Here is a 19096-nt window from a genome sequence, read left to right as displayed (position 1 = left end):
TTCCAAGCTGGTAGCAGCCTGCAGAGAGAGGGGTCACTCCCATGGCTGATCCTGGGCTGCACCCCCATGCAGAGCCCCCAGTCCCCTGTGCCCAGCACCCACATTGTCCTGCCCAGTGCATGGAGTGCTGACCACAGCCTCAGCCTGGGCTGCTCCAGTGCCTTACAGAAGCTCCCATCCCAGAGGATTTCAGCTCTCCACCAGCAGAAAGGTCTTTAACATGCACAAAAGCATTAGGATTTAGCAAGTGCCCTGTGAACAGGGACACAAGAGCACGGTCCCTGTGGTTCAGCAGGGACTCAGATGCTCCAGGCTTGGTTCTGGGGGCAGGCAGGAGGGTGCTGAGCTCAGCAAGGTGCACGTGAGGCTCCAGGTTTCATCAGAGCTCAGCTCCACTGTGAGCTGTGCCCCACAAGCCTCTCTGAGGCTGGTGCAGAGCACAGAATCCTCTCACAGGGATGTGCAGGGCACACTCCAGGAGTCCCTGAGTGACTCCAGGGGAGCCCAGGCACCTCCAAGGCTCACCAGCCCCAGCCCCCTCCTGCCCACATCACTCCCGTGGCACCACTGGGGTGCTCCAGGGGACTTCCCTCGTGTCCCCACCTTCCTGGCCATTGCCTGAAAGGCCTGTGTGCCTTCCAGTGTGCCTGGGGCGCTGCAGCCCAGCACAGAGGGGACCCTGGGACCCGGCAGATCAGCAGATCCCTCCTGCACACCTCCCCTCCAGCTGATTTCTCCCTGCTCCTGCTCTCTGCACTCCAGGAGGAGATTCACAGCCCCCCTGCCTCCCATGGGATCTGCAGACCCTCAGGCACCCATCCCAGCCTCTCTGGGCTCGCTGCTCATCCCTTCCCTATGGCACAGCTGCTCTCAGGGGGGCTGCAGGTGCCCTAAAGGTGCCCAGAGCAGCTGTGGCTGCCCCGTCCTGGCAGTGCCCAAGGCCAGGATGGACACTGGGGCTTGGAGCCCCCTGGGACAGTGGAAATGTCCCTGCCCATGGCAGGGCTGGGGTGAGATTGCTCTGAGGTCACTCCTGGCCCAAGCCATCCCACGAGTGTGTGATTCCTTTTGCTGCTCTCAGCCAAAGCTCCCCTTTCCTGCAGATGCCGCCACAGCTGCCAACAGCTCTGCTTTGGGGCAGGAGGAGCTCAGTGTCCCCAGATCCCCTCCTGGGTCCTGCTGCAGGGCTGGCGAGGCTGGGGCTGTGGGACTGGGGCACGGGAGGTGGCAGGGACACCGGGAGGTGACAGGGACACCGGGAGGTGGCAGGGACACCGGGAGGTGACAGGGACACCGGGACAGCCCCCTGGGCTCCGGGCTGAGCCCAGGCTGCTGTTTACTTGTTGTGGTCCCTGCGTGTGCCGTGTGTGCATGCGTGTGGAGATTGTCTCCAACGTGACTCTGCATTATCAGGGCTATAATGAGTCCTTGTTAAAGTGGATTTGATGGAATAATTATATTCCAAAAAAACCTGCGGGAAAGCGCTCTCCCCTCTTAAAGGGCAGGATCATCAAACGTTCTCGCCACATTATTTGCAGTCACACCTTCTGCTGCATCTGCTCCTTTTAAAATCTCTAACTCCAATCTGATCTGAATATATAAATCTGAATTATCACAGCAAAAGGAGATGTGCTCACACCTTTTTTTATCTGTTGCCATGGCGATTAGATAAAATTCACGCCAAGTCTCTGGGGAAGGATGAAATGATTTCAGACAGAATCTCACCCCACTTGGTGAGAATAACGCCTGGAGCTACTTCCCTCTGTAACAGGTCTGGGCACATGTCGCAGCCAGAGAGGGTGGCAAGGGGTGGGGGAGAAGCCAGGGCACCTTTGGAGATCTCCAGGCCAGCAGGGGAAAGGTTCTGACAGGGAAAGGTTCTGACAGGGGAAAGGTTCTGGAAGGGGAAAGGTTCTGACAGGGAAAGGTTCTGGAAGGGGAAAGGTTCTGGAAGGGGAAAGGTTCTGGAAGGGGAAAGGTTCTGACAAGGAAAGGTTCTGACAGGGAAAGGTTCTGGAAGGGGAAAGGTTCTGACAGGGAAAGGTTCTGACAGGGAAAGGTTCTGGAAGGGGAAAGGTTCTGACAGGGAAAGGTTCTGACAGGGAAAGGTTCTGGAAGGGGAAAGGTTCTGACAGGGAAAGGTTCTGACAGGGAAAGGTTCTGGAAGGGGAAAGGTTCTGACAGGGAAAGGTTCTGACAGGGAAAGGTTCTGGAAGGGGAAAGGTTCTGACAGGGAAAGGTTCTGGAATAGGAAAGGTTCTGGAAGGGGAAAAGTTCTGGAAGGGGAAAGGTTCTGACAGGGAAAGGTTCTGACAGGGAAAGGTTCTGACAGGGAAAGGTTCTGGAAGGGGAAAGGTTCTGACAGGGAAAGGTTCTGACAGGGAAAGGTTCTGGAAGGGGAAAGGTTCTGACAGGGAAAGGTTCTGATAGGGAAAGGTTCTGGAAGGGGAAAGGTTCTGACAGGGAAAGGTTCTGACAGGGAAAGGTTCTGATAGGGAAAGGTTCTGACAGGGAAAGGTTCTGACAGGGAAAGGTTCTGACAGGGAAAGGTTCTGGAAGGGGAAAGGTTCTGACAGGGAAAGGTTCTGGAATAGGAAAGGTTCTGACAGGGAAAGGTTCTGATAGGGAAAGGTTCTGACAGGGAAAGGTTCTGACAGGGAAAGGTTCTGACAGGGAAAGGTTCTGCAGCCCTCGCAGGCAGGGAAGGACTGGGCCCCGCTCGCTCCCTTCACATCAGCGGCTCTGCCCGTCCTGCCCGGGCACAGGGGACAGAAAAGGCCGAGCCCTGCGCCCAGCGGTGCCCAGGGAGTGCCCATGGGGGGATTTCTGCCTGCACACCCCGGCAGGGAGCGGGGCAGGCGGGACAGCCCAGGGGACAGGGCAGGGGACAGCAGGGACAGGGCAGCGGGGCAGGCAGCTCCAGCTCACAGCTCCTGCTTTAACCCAGCTGAGCTCATCCCACTTTGCGGCCAAACCCAAACAGCGACCCTCAGCACGCCCCCTGTGCCCCGGAGCTCCCTGCGTGCACAAACAAGGGCAGCCTGGGCCCGGCCGTGTTTGTTCTGTCCAGGAACGGGAGCCTGATGTCCCCCAGAATGAGCCCATTGACACAAGGACAATGCTGAATTATCCCCATGGCTCATCCCTCCGTGCCCCTCGGCACGCAGCGCCCGCCCAGGGGGAATGCTGTGCCCAGAAACCCCAGAAACAAACCCCAGAAATCAACCCCAGAAATCCCAGAAACTCCAGAAATTTCAGAAATCCCAAAAACCCCAGAAATCCCAGAAATTTCAGAAATAAATCCCAGAAACCCCAGAAATCCCAGAAATAAATCCCAGAAATCTCAGAAATCCAAGAAATCCTAGAAATCACAGAAATCCCAGAAATTTCAGAAATAAACCCCAGAAATCCCAGAAATCAACCTCAGAAATCCCAGAAACTCCAGAAATTTCAGAAATATATCCCAGAAACCCCAGAAATCCAGCCTCCTGCCTCGTCCCTGGATTCTCACCAGTCCTGGGATGGATTACAGCGGGATTTCTGTGCCATTCCACCTCTGTAATTTCAGAAGAACAGAGCAGCACTGGCCAGGTGCAGCAGAGGACAGAGAACATTCTGGGGGGATTGACTGCATGGAACCATGAGGAGCTGCTGCCCTCTCATTGCCCAAGCACCAAGGAGCTGCTCAGAGGAGTTTCAGGACCCCAGAAAGTGTCCCCAGCCAGCCCTGGGGACATCTGAGGATGGCACAGAAAGGGCAGGCGAAGCTCACAGCTGCAGCACCACAAACAGATTTCACTCAGGCAGAGATATTTTGGAAACTCCTGAAAGGCTCAGCCCACAACACACACAAAAACACGTCTAAAACTTCACAGAACTCAATTTTTTTTTTTTAAATATTTTTTTTCAGCTCCTTCCTTCTGGCAAGCTTTACGTTTTGCTTTCCAGAGAAAAGGCTTTGTGGATAACCAGTGACTAAGTACATCCTCATCTGCACAGCCCTCAGAGGATTTGTATTAGGCTGGTGACAAAGGCAGCACCCTCAGAAATGCTGGTACCTTGACAAGTGCTCTATTTAGATTTTTTCCAGCACAGCCTATCAAGTACACAACACTGAAGCAGCAAATTACAGCTCAGCTCGGGGTTTGCCAGGCTGGTAATGCTCATTGCTGCAAACCCCACTGCCCTCACCGGCCCCAGAGATGTTTTCCCCACTGGCCCAGCCTGGAGAAGTGGTGTTTGTGCCCAGCAAGGCAAAGCTGGGCACAGGGGCATCCCTGAGCCAGCTGGGGACGGTTTGGGTGCGAGTCCATGGGCACGCGTGTGCTCAGAGGGCTGGAAAAGCAGAGCAGTGCCCAAATGAACGCCTGGAACAGCTGAGGGGGGGCTGAAATTGCTCAGCCCCCGCTTTGTGGGGTCACCAGCAGCTCCCCGCATTGTTTTGGCAAAGTGCAGCTGGACAGGCACCCACACACACACCTGGGCTCCACACACTGCCACACGAAATAACAACCAAATAACAGGAGAAAAGCTGTTTACAAGGTTGAGTTCTAAAGCCGCTTGCAGCAGGGTTTTCTCACTCTCACTCCATGGCAGAGGGTGAGGGGTGTGTAAAACTCCCTGCTCAGCTGCTGTGCTCCGTGCAGCCCCTCCAGCACACACCAGGACGCAGCGGGAGCAGCTGATGTGAGGTGTGATCGTCCCCCCAGGCCCTGCCCTGCCACCAGCGCTGCCCTCCCAGGCACAGCAGCAGAGCCCTGGCAGCGGGGCTGTGTCTGTGGCAAGGCTGGAACACGAGGCAAGATTGATTCTGATGTGAGCACCGGCGAGGCAAATGGGTTTTTGAACACCCTGTAATTTCTCTGCAACCCTTGACTTCTCTAAACACACAGCAGCAGAGTCAGGTGGGCACTAAACAAAAATGAGCTGCACTAATGATGATTTACGTGCAGGATAACCTGCCATAAAGAGTTTATCTTTGATTTCAGGGTCTGTTACGGCGTTGCCAAGTTAACCAAACAGCAAAAGCCATCACCCACAGCCCGGGGAGGGGGGCAGCAGCTCTCCAGCTGGGATCTCACCAGCAGGGCACCACCAAGGCTCTGCACCCTCCACAAGAGCAGCAAGGTCTGGCTGAAAAAACGTCAGAGGTTGGGAGCCCTGTAATCCCAATTAAGGCAAAAAAAGAAAAAAGATGATTCAGTCATAGAATTAAAGAAAAATTTGTGTTACAAGAGACCTTAAAGTCCACCTTGTTCCTCCCCCTGCCATGGGCAGGGACACCTTCCACTGTCCCAGACTGCTCCAAGCTGGCCTCGGGCCCTGCCAGGGATCCAGGGCAGCCACAGCTGCTCTGGACAACCTGAGCCACAGAAGAATTCCTTCCTAGAGCCAAAGAAAGCTCACAAAAGGTTCCCCCAGCCACATGTGGAGGCAGAGGTGGAGTTCACAGGAGCAGCCCCGGGGGAAACGCTCGCTGCCCGTTTCTCAGCTGCAGGTGTTTTGGTTTGCTTGGGGAAAAGACATTTACTATGACAACAGTGACTTAAAAAGAGCTTTGTGCCACCAAGAAGTGTGGATGGAGATTTTCCCTGCTCTGCACATCAGGACTGTTCCTCCCCTGCTGGGAGGATGCCCAGCCTTCCACAGGGAGCACCAGAGCGAAGTTTTGGGGAAAGCAGCGGGTTTGGCACGCTCCAGAGGCAGCTGTGAGCACAGCCCAGAGCTCAGGTGCGGTGCTGCAGCCCTCGCACACCCAGGGTGCCACCCAGAACCCACCTCTGAGAGCAGCAGGGACTGCAGGGCCTCAGCAGCACAGCCCAGCCCTCCTCACCTCCACCCCGTCCCCTCCCCTCATCCTCCTCACTCAGAATCAGGGCAGATGCAGAGGTTCAGCAGAGGTCAGGGAAAAACATATTTTTGGTAACAGCAAAGCCAGTTTTAGCTCTAACACACCAGCAACAACAAAAAAAAGCTTCAGGCAGATACTATATTTGTAATCCAACGGCAAAACATGTTTGCTTGTGTTGACTCTGCACTGTAACACAATTTATATGTTCTGTCTTTAGGGTAATTATTGCTTTAGAATGTTAAAATCGTTCCACCCTAATTAAATCATCATATTAAAAAATCCACTGCCACAGCAAACCGGGGAACAAGTCTGGTTGGGATCACGCGAGTGCAGGGATGCTCACTTGGCAAATCCACCACGGAGCCCGCCGGCCACATGGGCTCCAACCTCCGGAATCCCAGAGCAAAGGATCCCAAACCACGGAGCAAACATCAGCCCAGGCTGTCCTGCTGATAGACCTGGAGTCCCACCCACCAGGGCCAGCACCCACAGCGGGCAGAGCATCACCTGCACTGCCCAAAATGCACCAAGAGCACCCCAGGGGATGGGCACACAGAAATCCACCTTGGGTTCCCACAGAACATCACCTGCACTGCCCAAAATGCACCAAGAGCACCCCAGGGGATGGGCACACAGAAATCCACCTTGTGTTCCCACAGAGCATCACCTGCACTGCCCAAAATGCACCAAGAGCACCCCAGGGGATGGGCACACAGGAACCCACCTTGTGTTCCCACAGAGCATCACCTGCACTGCCCAAAATGCACCAAGAGCACCCCAGGGGATGGGCACTGCCAGCTCCTCCTCACTGCCACCCACACACAGAAATCCACCTCGTGTTCCACATCCACAGACAGGCTGGCAAGGGCACGGTGCCCCTCTGTGCCCTGGGTGCCTGCCCAGGTACCACCAGCCCAGGCACCTCCAGACACCTTGGCTGCACTCAGGGGGCACAGCCCACCAGCAAGAGCCCCCAGGAGAACAGGTCACCCCCTGCAGGTGAAGCACTTTGCTCCTCCAGCTGCTCCTGCAGCCCCAGCTCCACTCCTGGTGGCAGAACTGAGATGTGGAGCAGCACTGGGACTTTCTGACCTGTGAGCAAATATCAAGCGCAGAGCACTCACTTTGGGCCAAATCCTTTAATTCCCTGTGGATGCCCCGGGGGAAGCAGTGATTGATTGCTTTACCAGCAGCTCGCACACGCTGTGCTGGGCATCGACAGCAGCTCCGTGGAGGAGCCATGAGGTCACCCCGGGGCACGGGGACACGGAGCTGGCCAGAGCCTGCCACAGCCAGGCAGGAACAGCTGCCAAGAAACCACAGGGAAACAGCCAGGGAAAACCAGCTGGCCCTGCAGAGTGCCCGAGCAGAGGTGGGGGGTGCTGTCCCTCCCACAGCCCCTTCCCCACACAGGGAAAGCAGCTCGGAGTGGGACATGGCCCAGGCACGAGGCAGGGACATGGCACGGGCAGGCCAAGCAGCTTCCATCACAGGGAACAGGGAGGTGAGGGCATTTTGACCAAGTTCCTTTCCCTGTGGTCAAATCAGTTGCGAAAATTGACAGGAAAAGGTGGAATTTTGACTGGAGCATCATCCTGACAAGACAAACAGCAGCCCTGACTGTGGGCAGCATGGGCAGGTGCTGTCCCTGCAGTCCAGGTGCCAGTGCCAGGTACCCAACACACCCTGCAGAGACCAGGACAGGGCACAAATGCTGCCAAAATCACACTGAGCATCCCTCACCTCAGGGACACACGGCCAGAGCAGCCAGGAGAGCCTGGGCACCTCAGTCTGCTCCCACCAGCAGCACTTTCCAGCCTGGAGCTGCAAAATCACCACTGAAAGCCTTTGCTGGGCAGCACAGGCACGGACAACGAGCCAAAAACCAGGCCCTCCACGACAGCAAACAGCCCACAGGGCAGAGCAGGTCAGATTGCCCAGAGAACAGGCGCTCCTCTCTTACCTGGGATGATAGAAACGGTGTCTTTCTCCCAGGACACAACGCTAACATATTCCTGCACTGAGGAGGGGATGAGGCACTTGAAAACAGCCACGTTTCCACGCATCGACCTTTGGTCCTCCACCCGAACGGTGTACGGCTCCCTGAAAACTGTGGGGGAAAGCAGATGGTTGGTAGCATGACAGTGCTGGAGGAAAACACACTTCCTTTTGCTAGAATCCCACGTTTCCCAAACAAACCAACCCACCCAGCCACACGCTGCTGCCATCCCAAGCACCTTCCCGGGGAAGGAAGGAGGGGATTCTCTGCTGGGGAAGGCGCTGCTGGCCTTGGGACAGAGGCACAGCTGGCCAGGTCCTGCTGCTGGGACCTGCCACTGTCCCCAGTGTCACCTGAGCGTGCCAGACCCAGCGTGGGGACCGACGACATTTTGTAGTTGTAATGTGCGTTTCACCCCTGGATGCTGAAAATGCATCCTGGGAGGGATGGCCCGTGGCACAGAGCCTGGGACCCCCCTCAGGACACTGCAGGAACATTTGAGGCAAGCAGTGACAATTTTCCATGTTCCCAGCATGTGCCCTGTTTCTCAGGGAGATCCCTTGGACAGCTCCGTGCTGCTCCCTGGACCAGCAGCAGTGCCCAGGAGCCCCCATGGGTGAGAGGGACCCACCTCAGCCTCTCCAGCAAGACAAAGAGATGCCACCAACCCCAGCAACACAGACACCACAAACTCCTGAAATTCAAGTACAAAATGCAGTTGAGGGCAGCTCCCTTTTTACAGTCAAAAACTGAAAAAACTCCCTTTTTACAGACAAAAACTGTGCCCTGTAGGACATGGAGAGGATTGGCATCATGACAAATCCATGTTCACTTTGTCATCTAACAGCTGGCCAGAGCAGGAGCAGCTCAGCAGAGCCCTCAGCAGCCCCGGCAGGGAGGAAACCCCTCCTTCCCAGCAGGAAGGTGTTTCCCTGGGTGGGAAGTCCCCATGGACACTGCATCCCACACCTCCCACAGCAGCGAGGGGGTGGCAGCATTCCCACCCTGGTCTCTGGGCTTTTGGGGTCCCTGCTCAGGGCTGTGCCACAAGGGCAGGGGGAGAAGCTGCCACGGAAAGGGGCTGCAGAGCCAAAGCAGATTAACCAGCAAAAGCTTCCTTAATCACCTGGAGCTGAGGTTTATTCACAGGCTTTAAAGGCCAGCAGGGACCACGAGGAGCATCCTGAATATTCCCTGCCACCACGAGCACCCAGCTGGGGACAGCCCCACTGCATCCCCGACCTGTGCCAGCCCCAGGCCAGGGCTCCAGGCTTTTCCTACCAGCAGGAATAACCCCCAGGAGGCAACACACAGCCACAACCAGCCCACCTAAACCTCTCCCCTGGCTGCAGAAATTTGCTCCATGTGCTCACCAACAGCTTGCCCAAGACTTCCAGAGATCTTTTCCCTCATATTTTCAGTTCAGTTTCAGAAATATTTCCATATTTCAGTTTCCAGTGCATTTTGTTTTATTGCTTGCTTTCTCCAGCTGTAATTGGCTCCCTGTGCTGCGCTGCCATTAGGAAGCACTGGAGAGTGACTGGGATGTGGCATGGCCAGGAGGCAGCAGCAGCTGGGGAATGCTCCACAGCCATTTCCCCTGCCAGGAAGGCAGAGCAGCTCCAGGAGCTGGAGCCACCCTGGTGGCCCCACTGGACACTCACGTCTCCTGCTAACAGGGGGAGGCTGAGCTCCCAGTCCAGCAGCAGGGTCCATTCAGGATGGAGAGGGGGGTGAGAGCCAGGATTCCCTCTCTGTGATCCCAGGGCAGCTCTGGGCACGAGGGATCCCAGCAGAGCCAACCCTGCTGTGCCCACACGAGGAGAGCAGCAGCTCCACATTTACTACACCCCATCTGCTCCTCCACCACGCTGTGGTTTATAGGTAACCTGAGAGTGCTGGTAAATAATTCACTCTGCAGAAGGGGGTTAATACCAATTTACTCCACAGTACAAGGTATTAAAATAAAAAACCCTGTAGTCACTTCTGTCACGTTCCCTCTGCTAGCCCCACTTTTAATAGGTTACATAATGAAGCCATTCCTGGGCTATTAGCCCTCCTCAACCTGGTCAATAATTTACTATAATGGCTTTTGGAATCAGCTCTTTGCCATATTCCTCCTTTTTTTAAATTTATTTAATTTTTTTTTGTTCTTAATAAGCCTTGGCAAGCTGAGGCTGGGTGCTGCAGTGGGAACCAGGCTGTGGGACACTGAGGGGGCCCCCAGCATGGACAGATGTGGCCCAGCCCCTCCCACAGCTGGGAAAAGCCTTGGTAAATGGTTGGACAGTCCCGGTTCAGAGGGAGAGGAGCTCTCCTGCCACCAGGCTGCAGCCACACCACGTTCTCCAGACACTCTCTGGGCACCTCCAATCCACCTCGTGTTCCACATCCACAGACAGGCTGGCAAGGGCACGATGCCCCTCTGTGCCCTGGGTGCCTGCCCAGGCACCTCCAGGCACGTGGGCTGTGCTGGGTCAGCACCTTGGCTGCACTCAGGGGGCACAGCCCACCAGCAAGAACCCCCAGGAGAACAGGTCACCCCCTGCAGGTGGAGCACTTTGCTCCTCCAGCTGCTCCTGCCAGCCCCAGCCCTGCTCCACATCCCACCCTGCACATCCCACCCTGCACATCCCACCCTGCACATCCCACCCTGCACATCCCACCCTGCACATCCCACCTGAGCTGCACATCCCACCTGAGCTGTACATCCCACCTGAGCTGTACATCCCACCCTGCACATCCCACCTGAGCTGTACATCCCACCCTGCACATCCCACCTGAGCTGCACATCCCACCTGAGCTGCACATCCCACCTGAGCTGCACATCCCACCCCGTGCTCTGCCCTTCTCCCTCCTCCACCCTGCTGCAAGAACCCAAGGCAGCAGCCCTGGCTGTGCCCTTGATGGGGCAGAGCAGGGAGGATCCAGCCCCTCGTGCCCAGCCCAGCGCCCACAGGCAGCTCCCACCTGCTTTAACACGGATGTTGGGGCTCCTGATTTTGCCAGCCGAGTTCTCTGCGGTGCAGAAGTAGTCGTTGTCGTGGATGAAGCTGTTGAAGGCTGATGGCGAGAAGGGGTAGAGCTGCAAAGTCCCATTGGCATGGACGTGCCGGATGTGGGGCACATCATAGATGTCGTCACCTGTGGCCAGGTACCAGCGGAGGACGGCGCTGGGTGACCCTGCTGCCGGGCAGGGGATCACCACCCCCACTGTGCTGGAGAAGGTCACCTGCTGCAGGGAGTCGTTCACAAAGTAGAGGCTGGTTCCAACATCTTCAGCGCGTGCTGTGGGCAAAGCAGAGGCCACAATGGCATGGGGTCACTGCAGGGATGGCCAGTGCTGGTGGCACAGAGACCCCCTGGCACAGAGATAACCCCCCTGGCACAGAGACCCCCTGGCACAGAGATAACCCCCCTGGCACAGAGACCCCCTGGCACAGAGATAACCCCCCTGGCACAGAGATAACCCCCCGGCACAGAGACCCCCTGGCATAGAGACCCCCTGGCATAGCGAACCACCTGGCACAGAGACCCGGCACAAAGACCCCCTGGTACAGAGACCCCTCTGGTACAGAGATCCCTCTGACATAGAGAACCCTCCCCAGCACAGAGACCCCCTGAAACAGAGATCCCTGGCACAGAGACCCCTTAGCACAGAGACCCCCAGCACAGAGAACCCCCAGGTACAGAGAACCCTCCCCAGCCCAGACACCCCCTGGCACAGCCCCTGAGCCCTGCGTGCGGAGCAGGGCAGCGCAGAGCATCCATGCACGGCTGGAAGCACACAGGCCACCTTCACAGGCCAGCGCTCCTGCTGCCAGCACAGATCAGGGATCACAGGCACCTCGGCAGGACAGCCAGGGGCTGTGCAGGCAGGATGGGCACCCCAGGCAGCCCCCGAGGCTTCCCCAGGGGTGCCCAGCTGGCTCTGAGCACCCAGGGCCCTGAGGACAACACGCCAAGCACAGCCACCAACGCTGCTCCTGCTGCCAAGCCTGACATTGCTGAGACCCCCCAGCCCAGCCCAGCCCAGCAATGCCATCACACCCAGTGCACCCCACTGCCAGGCAGGGCAGACACCTCCCCTGCCACCCCACCACTGCCTCCAAACCCGGAGAGGGCTGGAAAACCGGGATCAGAGCTGCTCCCCTCTCCCAGAGCCACAGGGAAGCTCAGACCCACCCTGCCCTCAGCCTGAGCTTCTCCTGGGCACCCCTGCACCACCCAAACGAGGACTGAGGTGGGTTCAGGGGTGCAGTCCGGGCAGAGCTTGTGGCCACCTGCCTGCCCAGCAGCAACTCTCAGTGCTGGAGAGCAGCACTTCCCTCCTTGGGAAGTAGGGAAGGGACCTCTGCCCCCAACCCCTGCCACTCTCTGGGACCACGAGCTCCCCCCTCCCAGCCCAAGGCAGTGAAATTGGCTATAAATAAGGAAGAGGAGGCCCCCAGTCACTTGGATCCGCTTTCCTTTTTTAGCTGCACTCTTTCCAAGTGGGCGGAAGGACAGGGATCTGGGAAGGGCCCTCGGCGGGTGTATTAATAGCGCGGCTGAGCGGTGCCGCAGAGCCAATAAGCAGATCAGCCCCGGTTCAGAACGAGCCACGGGGGACCCTCCCTGACCTCGATTCCTTAACTTGGGGAGGAGGGGACGGCAGCAGAGGGGAGAAGGAAAAGCCTCATCCGCACACCCGGGCCCGCAGGCGGCCGCTCGCCCCAGGAAGGGCCGGCTGAGCGTCTGTGCTTGCTCCATCCCCGTGCCAGCCTTCTCCAGCCAGGTGCCCGTCCTGCCTGGGAGCTGTGCCAGCAGCCCAGCCCACACCAGCCTCAGCAGCTCAGGATGGGACACCCCGAGACACCTCAGCCCTTCTCCATCCTTCTCCCAGCTGGAAGTACGACCTCGCGCCTCTTCCAGCATCCCACCCTTGCTCTCCATGTGTGCTGCACGGCATCATCCCCATAAACAACCAGGGCTCCTCCTGTGCCCCTCAGAGCCCTCTGTGCCACAGGAGGGATGGGCTGGTAGTGAGTTCCAGCTGTGCCATCACATGAGACAACCAATTTAGAGGTCACAGAATCATCTCCTTGTGTCCCCACGCACGGATTCCCCGTGTCCAGGAGACAAAGCCGTTTGCTTTTCCCTCCCTGGCTGGGGAGCACCAAAGACGGACGGACGGAGGAGCAGAGCTCCAGCCGAGCCTTTGCAGAGCCACGGGGCCACCGCTGGGCCCTGCAGATGTCATTTTGTGACATCTCCAGGCTGGTTTGTCGTCATGAATCAGCATTTCCCTTCATCCCAGCAGCGCGGTGCTTCTCCCAAATACATGAAAGGGAAAGAGGCGCACATTTGCAGGCAGAGGAAGGGAAACAAAGGCTGCACGAGCAGCACAGAGCTATTTGTGGCTGAGCCTGAGCTGAGCAGAAGATGGCTGGAGCCAGGGCACAGCAGAAGCCACCTTCAGCCTGGCTTTGGACCAAGGACACCCAGCAGTGCCCCGTGCTCCATCCAGGATCTCTCCCCAGATCCCACATTACGGCTTGGGAAGGCTCCTGGAGCACCCAGAAGATGTTTCCTGCCAGGGAAACATCTTCATCCTCAGCAGCACCAGGAGGGTTCAGAGCTGGAGGGGTGAGGGGCAGGGGCGAGGAGTGGAAAAATACCTCATAAACAGAGAAATTCAGAATACCCATAAAGCTTTTTCGGGTCAAAGGGGGAAAGGGATTTTTAATAGAAAATGGAGGTTATGGGATTGGCAATAGTTATGTGACAGACGTATAGAGTTAAATCCTCATAATCTCCTTTACCATTTAGCATTGAGCACCATCCTAATTCCATGTTTCATAAAACTGTCTCCAAATCACTGGGAGAGATTAAAAATTTAGAAATAGCACAGCAATATTTTTAAACCAGAAATCACTGCTCACATCTGGTCAGATGTGCTGACCCTAACCTACATATCGAGGGCATTAATTCACATGAACCTGAAGGGAGGAGGCTGGGAGAGCTGAGATGGAAGGGTTTCTGCTGGGAAGGCAGCCTGGAGCCCAGCCTGGCTCCAGCTGGGAGTTGCACCGAGCCCAGCACAGGGCTGGACACTGGGGCTGGCTCTGAAAGGCAGGTGCTTTAAGTTATCAGAGCTCAATCCTCCTAAATTGTGGTAAATTACAACCTAGAGCTATTGAAATATTAATATCCCCATTTCAGCTGAGAGAAGCGAGTCATTTTGCTATCATCCCTTCAGAATATTTACCAGTTTTGATGGCCGGACTTCCCAAGCTCCAGCACCTTCAGTGACACAGCAGAGCTCTGCAAGCACCTGTTTGCTCCGGAGAGGGGCCACAAACTGTCCCCAGGATGTGTCACCGTCTCTGGAGAGGTGCAGGTGTGTGTCCTGCACAAAATCTCCCAGAAGAGCCCGTCCTTCTCTAAGAGGCAGATTTAGGAGCAGCCTCAGACAAGGATGGGCTCCGTGCCAGCCAGGGCTCTTCCTCCCGAGATAAGAGGCTTTTCCTGCTCTCCGTGCACGTCCATCACCTGTGCTGGCAGCACACAGCCAGCCCCGAGCCCACCCAAAGCCCCTCAGAGCTGAGCATGGTGCTTCAGCTGGGTGCAAACCTGACAGAGCCGGGGAAATGCTGGAGAATTGGTGTTTTGGGGGGTTCATGCCATCTCCTGGGCAGGCGCTGGGCTGGAGCTCTCATTACCCCAGTGGCAGCAGTTTCCTGATCCTGGTGGTGACCCCAGCCCTGCTCCGAGGCTGGTGAGGACCTGCCGGGGCTCCCCCCCGGATAAACCCCACCCGTGGGGCTCCCAAGGGGCCAGCAGGGACTCCGAGCCGGGCTGCAGGGATGCTGAGGAGAGCAGCAGGCTAACGGCCACCTCGCAGCTCATTCATTATCCTCATTAAGGGTGGTTGACACCTGCCCTGCTCAAGGAGAGAGCGAACCAAGGCCTGGCATGCACGGCGCTGGGGATTGCAGGTAGGCGGTGAGTCCTGATGGTCCCTCCGTGCTGAAGAGAGGGCAGAGATTCCAACACACCCCGCCCGCACATGGGGAACGCTGGAGGAGCCTCCCGGAACGAGCTCCCTCCGAGCCCTCATCCCCAGGACACCTTCACAGCCTTTGTGCCAACCCAGGGAGCGACCTTGGGGTTGATGGAGTGACAAGTGGCACTGCCAAGCGCCTGGAAGGATGAGGAGGGAAGCACCGAGGCTGGTCCCTTGTGAGGGGAGCTCAGAGGAGAGCAGCACATCCTCCTGGGATGTCACCTCCCCACCGTGTCCCAGCCCACAGGGTTAAAGCCGTGACCCCTGCACTCAGGGACCGGCTCAGGGGGGTGGAAATGGTGCCAGGAAATGCCAAGCGGGGCCTGAGGCGTTCAGCTGGTGCCCAGCACAGCAGCAGGTTCCTGCCACAGCATCTTCCCTTTCCTGGCACTGCAATTTGGCCACCACAGGGTCCCATCGTGGTGGCACAGCCCCTCTGGCTCAAGCACCATGGTCCTTGCTGAGGTGACAAAGCAGAGAGGGAGCAAAGGAGAGCTTGCCTCTGGTCCTCTGTGGGTAAGGGCACGGCCCAAATGTGCTCCAAGCGCCTGCTCCTTAATGCATCTGCATGGAAATTAGGGCCTGAACCACCTCCAGCGATTACGACAGCACCCAGGCTGAGGCTGTAACCCTTGCCTGGGAAAAAAAGCTCTCCCGGCCAGATTCCTGCTTCCAGAACCTCCCCTGGCTGCTCCTGAGAGGCACCAGCCCCACCACACCGTCCACACAGGGGCTGACCCAGAGCTGGACATCCCCAGCCCAGGGGACACAGGTGAGGGCCTCTCCCTCCCCTTCCAGAGCCCCTCCACACCTGGGCCATGCTGAGCACAACGCCTGAGGTCCCAAGGGGACATCCGGTGACATTGCCCAGCCAGAGGGGCAGCACCGTGTCCCCAGGGAGGTCAAAGGAGCGGGCACGAGGGGTGGGCAGGGGACACAGCAGAGGCCACACACACCTGGCCTTGGGCTCCCTCCACGATGGCCAGGCCACGCTCCCAGGGCATCACGACCCACTCGGTGGCTTTGCAAGGTGGAGACCAGGATTGCCACCAGGCAGCCAACACAGAACACACCTGGGCAAGCCCTGCCAGCCCCTCACCTCCTCCCCATCCCCTCCAAGCCGTGCTGGCTCCCCTGTCAGGGCCAGGAGCTGCTGCTGCAGCCGTTCCCAAGCTCAGCTGGGAGCAGCAGGAGCAGGAGCCTGGAAATGGAATTCCTGAGCGTTGGGTAGGGCTCTGCTGGCGGATGATGGCGGCAGCCTGCGCGTGCTGGGGGATATTTCTGCGGGATCCAGGAGCAGGGAGAGGGTGACTCCCAAACCGTGGTTATGTAAAGACCAGGAGCTGGCTATGACCGAGATTCCAGAGGCAAGGAATGCCCTGCACCCCGAGCTGCCCCTGCACATCCTCCCCGAACAGCAGCATGGCAGCCGCTGCGCTGACCCAACGCCTTCCTCCTTGGTGCCACCGTGGAAGTGGCACCGTGTGGCTGCTGCCTGCTCGGCTCTGAGGTGCCTCCGTGCCACCCGAGGCGCGGCTCAGCCTCGCCTGCTGCCATGTCAGGATTCCTGCCACAAAGACTTCCAGCTCCATCCTCGCCCTCGGCTCGCCAGCTGCTCCAGAGAAGGACGGAGCGCTGCCCATCCATCCCCCTGGCACACGGGGCACACCGGCAGAGATCCCGGCACCCCAACACCGCGGTGCTGGAGCCACGGCTGCCCCGAGGTGCACCCCAAGCTCCCAGGAAGCCCCCAGCTCCACAAGGGCTGTTCCACAGCACACCCCTGGCACTCGCCCCTCGCACAAGGCACAGCCTCCTCCTGCAGAGGACAAACACCCAGGAGCACCAGGGCACCTTTACCCACTCCCCATGCCAAGGCAGGAGCTGCCCAAAGCCCACGCCAGGTGAAGGCTCCGGGCGAGCCGCCACGGCAGCTCCTGGTGCTGGGAAATTTTGGCAGGATAAACAAGCGCCGGGCACGGCGAGGAGCTGAGCACTGCAGGCTTCTCCTCCGTGCATTTAATGAGGTTTCCATGTTTCATTTCAGAGACAAACGAGCGCTGTGCCACACTGGGGGGCCGAGATGGGAGAGATTAGAAGCCGCGAGCTGCACCGTTCGCTGCGCCCAGCGCGGGAACATCATGTAAATATAATGCCAATATAAATCAGGCGGCAGAGCCATCCAGCAACACCATGCAGGGAGACGCTTCTCTGGCTCCCAGCCTCGCAGTTGTGGCCAGTCCATTCCTCATCACACCACTCGCCTCCCCTCTGCCTGCCAGAGCATCTCGCTGCTCAACTCTCTGCTTGCCAAGCACCCATTTCTGTTTATTTCATAAACAGGGGCAGAAATAAGCAGCTACAGCCCATCAAGGGATTTCTAAACTTCAGGGGTCCCTCGGATCAAATGTTTATCTGCTTTCGGTTTCTACTTGAGCTCTTGTTCTACAGCAGGAGCACGTTAAAAGGATGTGCTTCGATGCCCAGAAATATTAAGTATCTGAAAGGTTTATCATGCATTAAGCAATTCATTTTTTTTATCCTATTATTCTAATGAAACTTCCATTGTATTGCTGTCCTCTCTCTGGAACCGCTTCACGTTAACACTTTGCATCACCAGGACTGTTCAATGCTGAAGATTTCTCCTTTTTTTAATTTTTTTTTTTTTTTTAAGAAATAAAATGTAAAATGAGGCCACGAGGAGTTGTGCTAATGGAGGCTTTTAATTTGCTCCTCTCCGAAGAGATAGCTCTGTGGGAAGAGATCCCTTTTCCAAGAAGCTGGGGCTGAAAAGATGCAAAAAGCAATAAACCAGTGCAGCTCTTTATTATTTTGACTACTGGGGGTCGAAAGGAATCATGGCATCCTCGACGGTTATTTGTTTCCAGGTTTGTTTTTTTCCTTTTAGCACGGTAAAAAATGCAAATGTAAGCAAAGCAGACGCTGGCACGTTCAGCTCAGCAGATCTGAAGCACAATAGCGATTTTGGGTAAAGCTCCCAAAAGCAGCTTCACCCCAGCTCGAATAAAGCAGCTATTCCATAATTAATAATTGATGGAATAATTGATCATCACCGCACAACTGGAGAGGGTGCCCTATTAAAGCTCAGTAAATATTTTTCATTGGATTAACATTCAGCTAACGGGGTAATGGGCAGCAAGAGAGGTCTCATGCAAGGAGGCAGCTCCGTCCCCTTTCTTTCACTTTCCTCATTTCCTAAAATTTCCCCCTCGCTGTTCTCAAATGTCAGAGACGATAATTAGGGCAAATGTCATTTGACATCCTCCGAGCAGACGATTTTCCAAGAGGTGGGCGCTTCCAGCACCCGCATCCGCAGGTCGGGTCGTGGGCAAAGAGGTAATTTATTACAGAAACATAATTAAAAATTCCCGCAGATCCGGAAATGGGCAATTCCTTTATGTAACACGGATCGATTGTTGTAACAAACACAGTGGGATTTAAGTGCCCGTGCTCCACGCAGCTCCTGCCTCTCTTTAATTGCATCTAGAGCAGAGACTCGCTTAGAGTATCACCTCGCTGGATGTGGGCAGCATCCACTTAATGCCCAACTTTAAATTAATCCGTAATCTTCCAGCGTGTGTCTCCTTGACACGCTTATTCCACGGTTCTCCCCATCCCCCCCCACCCCCATTTATGATTTATCTATAATCTGACTGATGTCAAGCCGTTGGGTTACACTTCACACAGCATTCCTAGGGGGAAGGATGCGAATTTTAAGGCACGGCTGGCTTTCGCCGGCTGACGGGATCACACTGAGAAGCGCTCCGGAGACGCGGAGCGCTCGGTCCCGCCGAGGCCCCGCCGGAGGATGCTGCGCCCGTCGGTGCGGGGTCCCGGCCGCGGCTGCCACCGGGGGCTGCGCCTCGGAGCCGCTCCGGGATGCTCCGGTACCGACCGGCCCCGCTCCGCGCCCCGAGCTCCGCGCTCCGAGCCCCGCGCAGCGCCGGTACCGACCGGCCCCGCTCCCAGCCCCGCTCCCCGCCTCGCCGTCCGGGCCGAGCGCTCCCGGAGAGCGCACCGACAATCCCGGGCACTCGGGAGGGCGCAGCGAGAGCGCGGCACCGAGAGCCGCGGAACCCCGGGGAGGGCGCACCGAGAGCTCAGGAAAGCGCAGCTACAGCCCCAGGACCTCTCACCGAGCGCCCGGGGACCCCGGGGAGGGCGTATCGAGATCCCA

The 19096-nt window shown here is 57.2% G+C and overlaps 1 protein-coding gene across 1 annotated transcript in view; it reads right to left on the bottom strand.

The window, feature by feature from the left end:
- Positions 1–19096, bottom strand: part of DSCAML1 (DS cell adhesion molecule like 1) — a 99617-nt gene that overhangs the window by 80204 nt on the left and 317 nt on the right. The window contains exons 2-3 of the mRNA XM_066564479.1: positions 10821–11138; positions 7815–7961 (exon numbers count right to left, since the gene is read on the bottom strand). Of these exons, the coding sequence (XP_066420576.1) occupies positions 7815–7961; positions 10821–11138 (465 nt within the window). The remainder of the gene's footprint in view (positions 1–7814; positions 7962–10820; positions 11139–19096) is intronic.

This window comes from Molothrus aeneus, chromosome 22, assembly GCF_037042795.1.
Source record: "Molothrus aeneus isolate 106 chromosome 22, BPBGC_Maene_1.0, whole genome shotgun sequence".
Classification (NCBI taxonomy): domain Eukaryota; kingdom Metazoa; phylum Chordata; class Aves; order Passeriformes; family Icteridae; genus Molothrus; species Molothrus aeneus.
The sequence above is the reverse complement of the archived record's forward strand: the minus strand, read 5'-3'. Positions and strand labels throughout refer to the sequence as shown.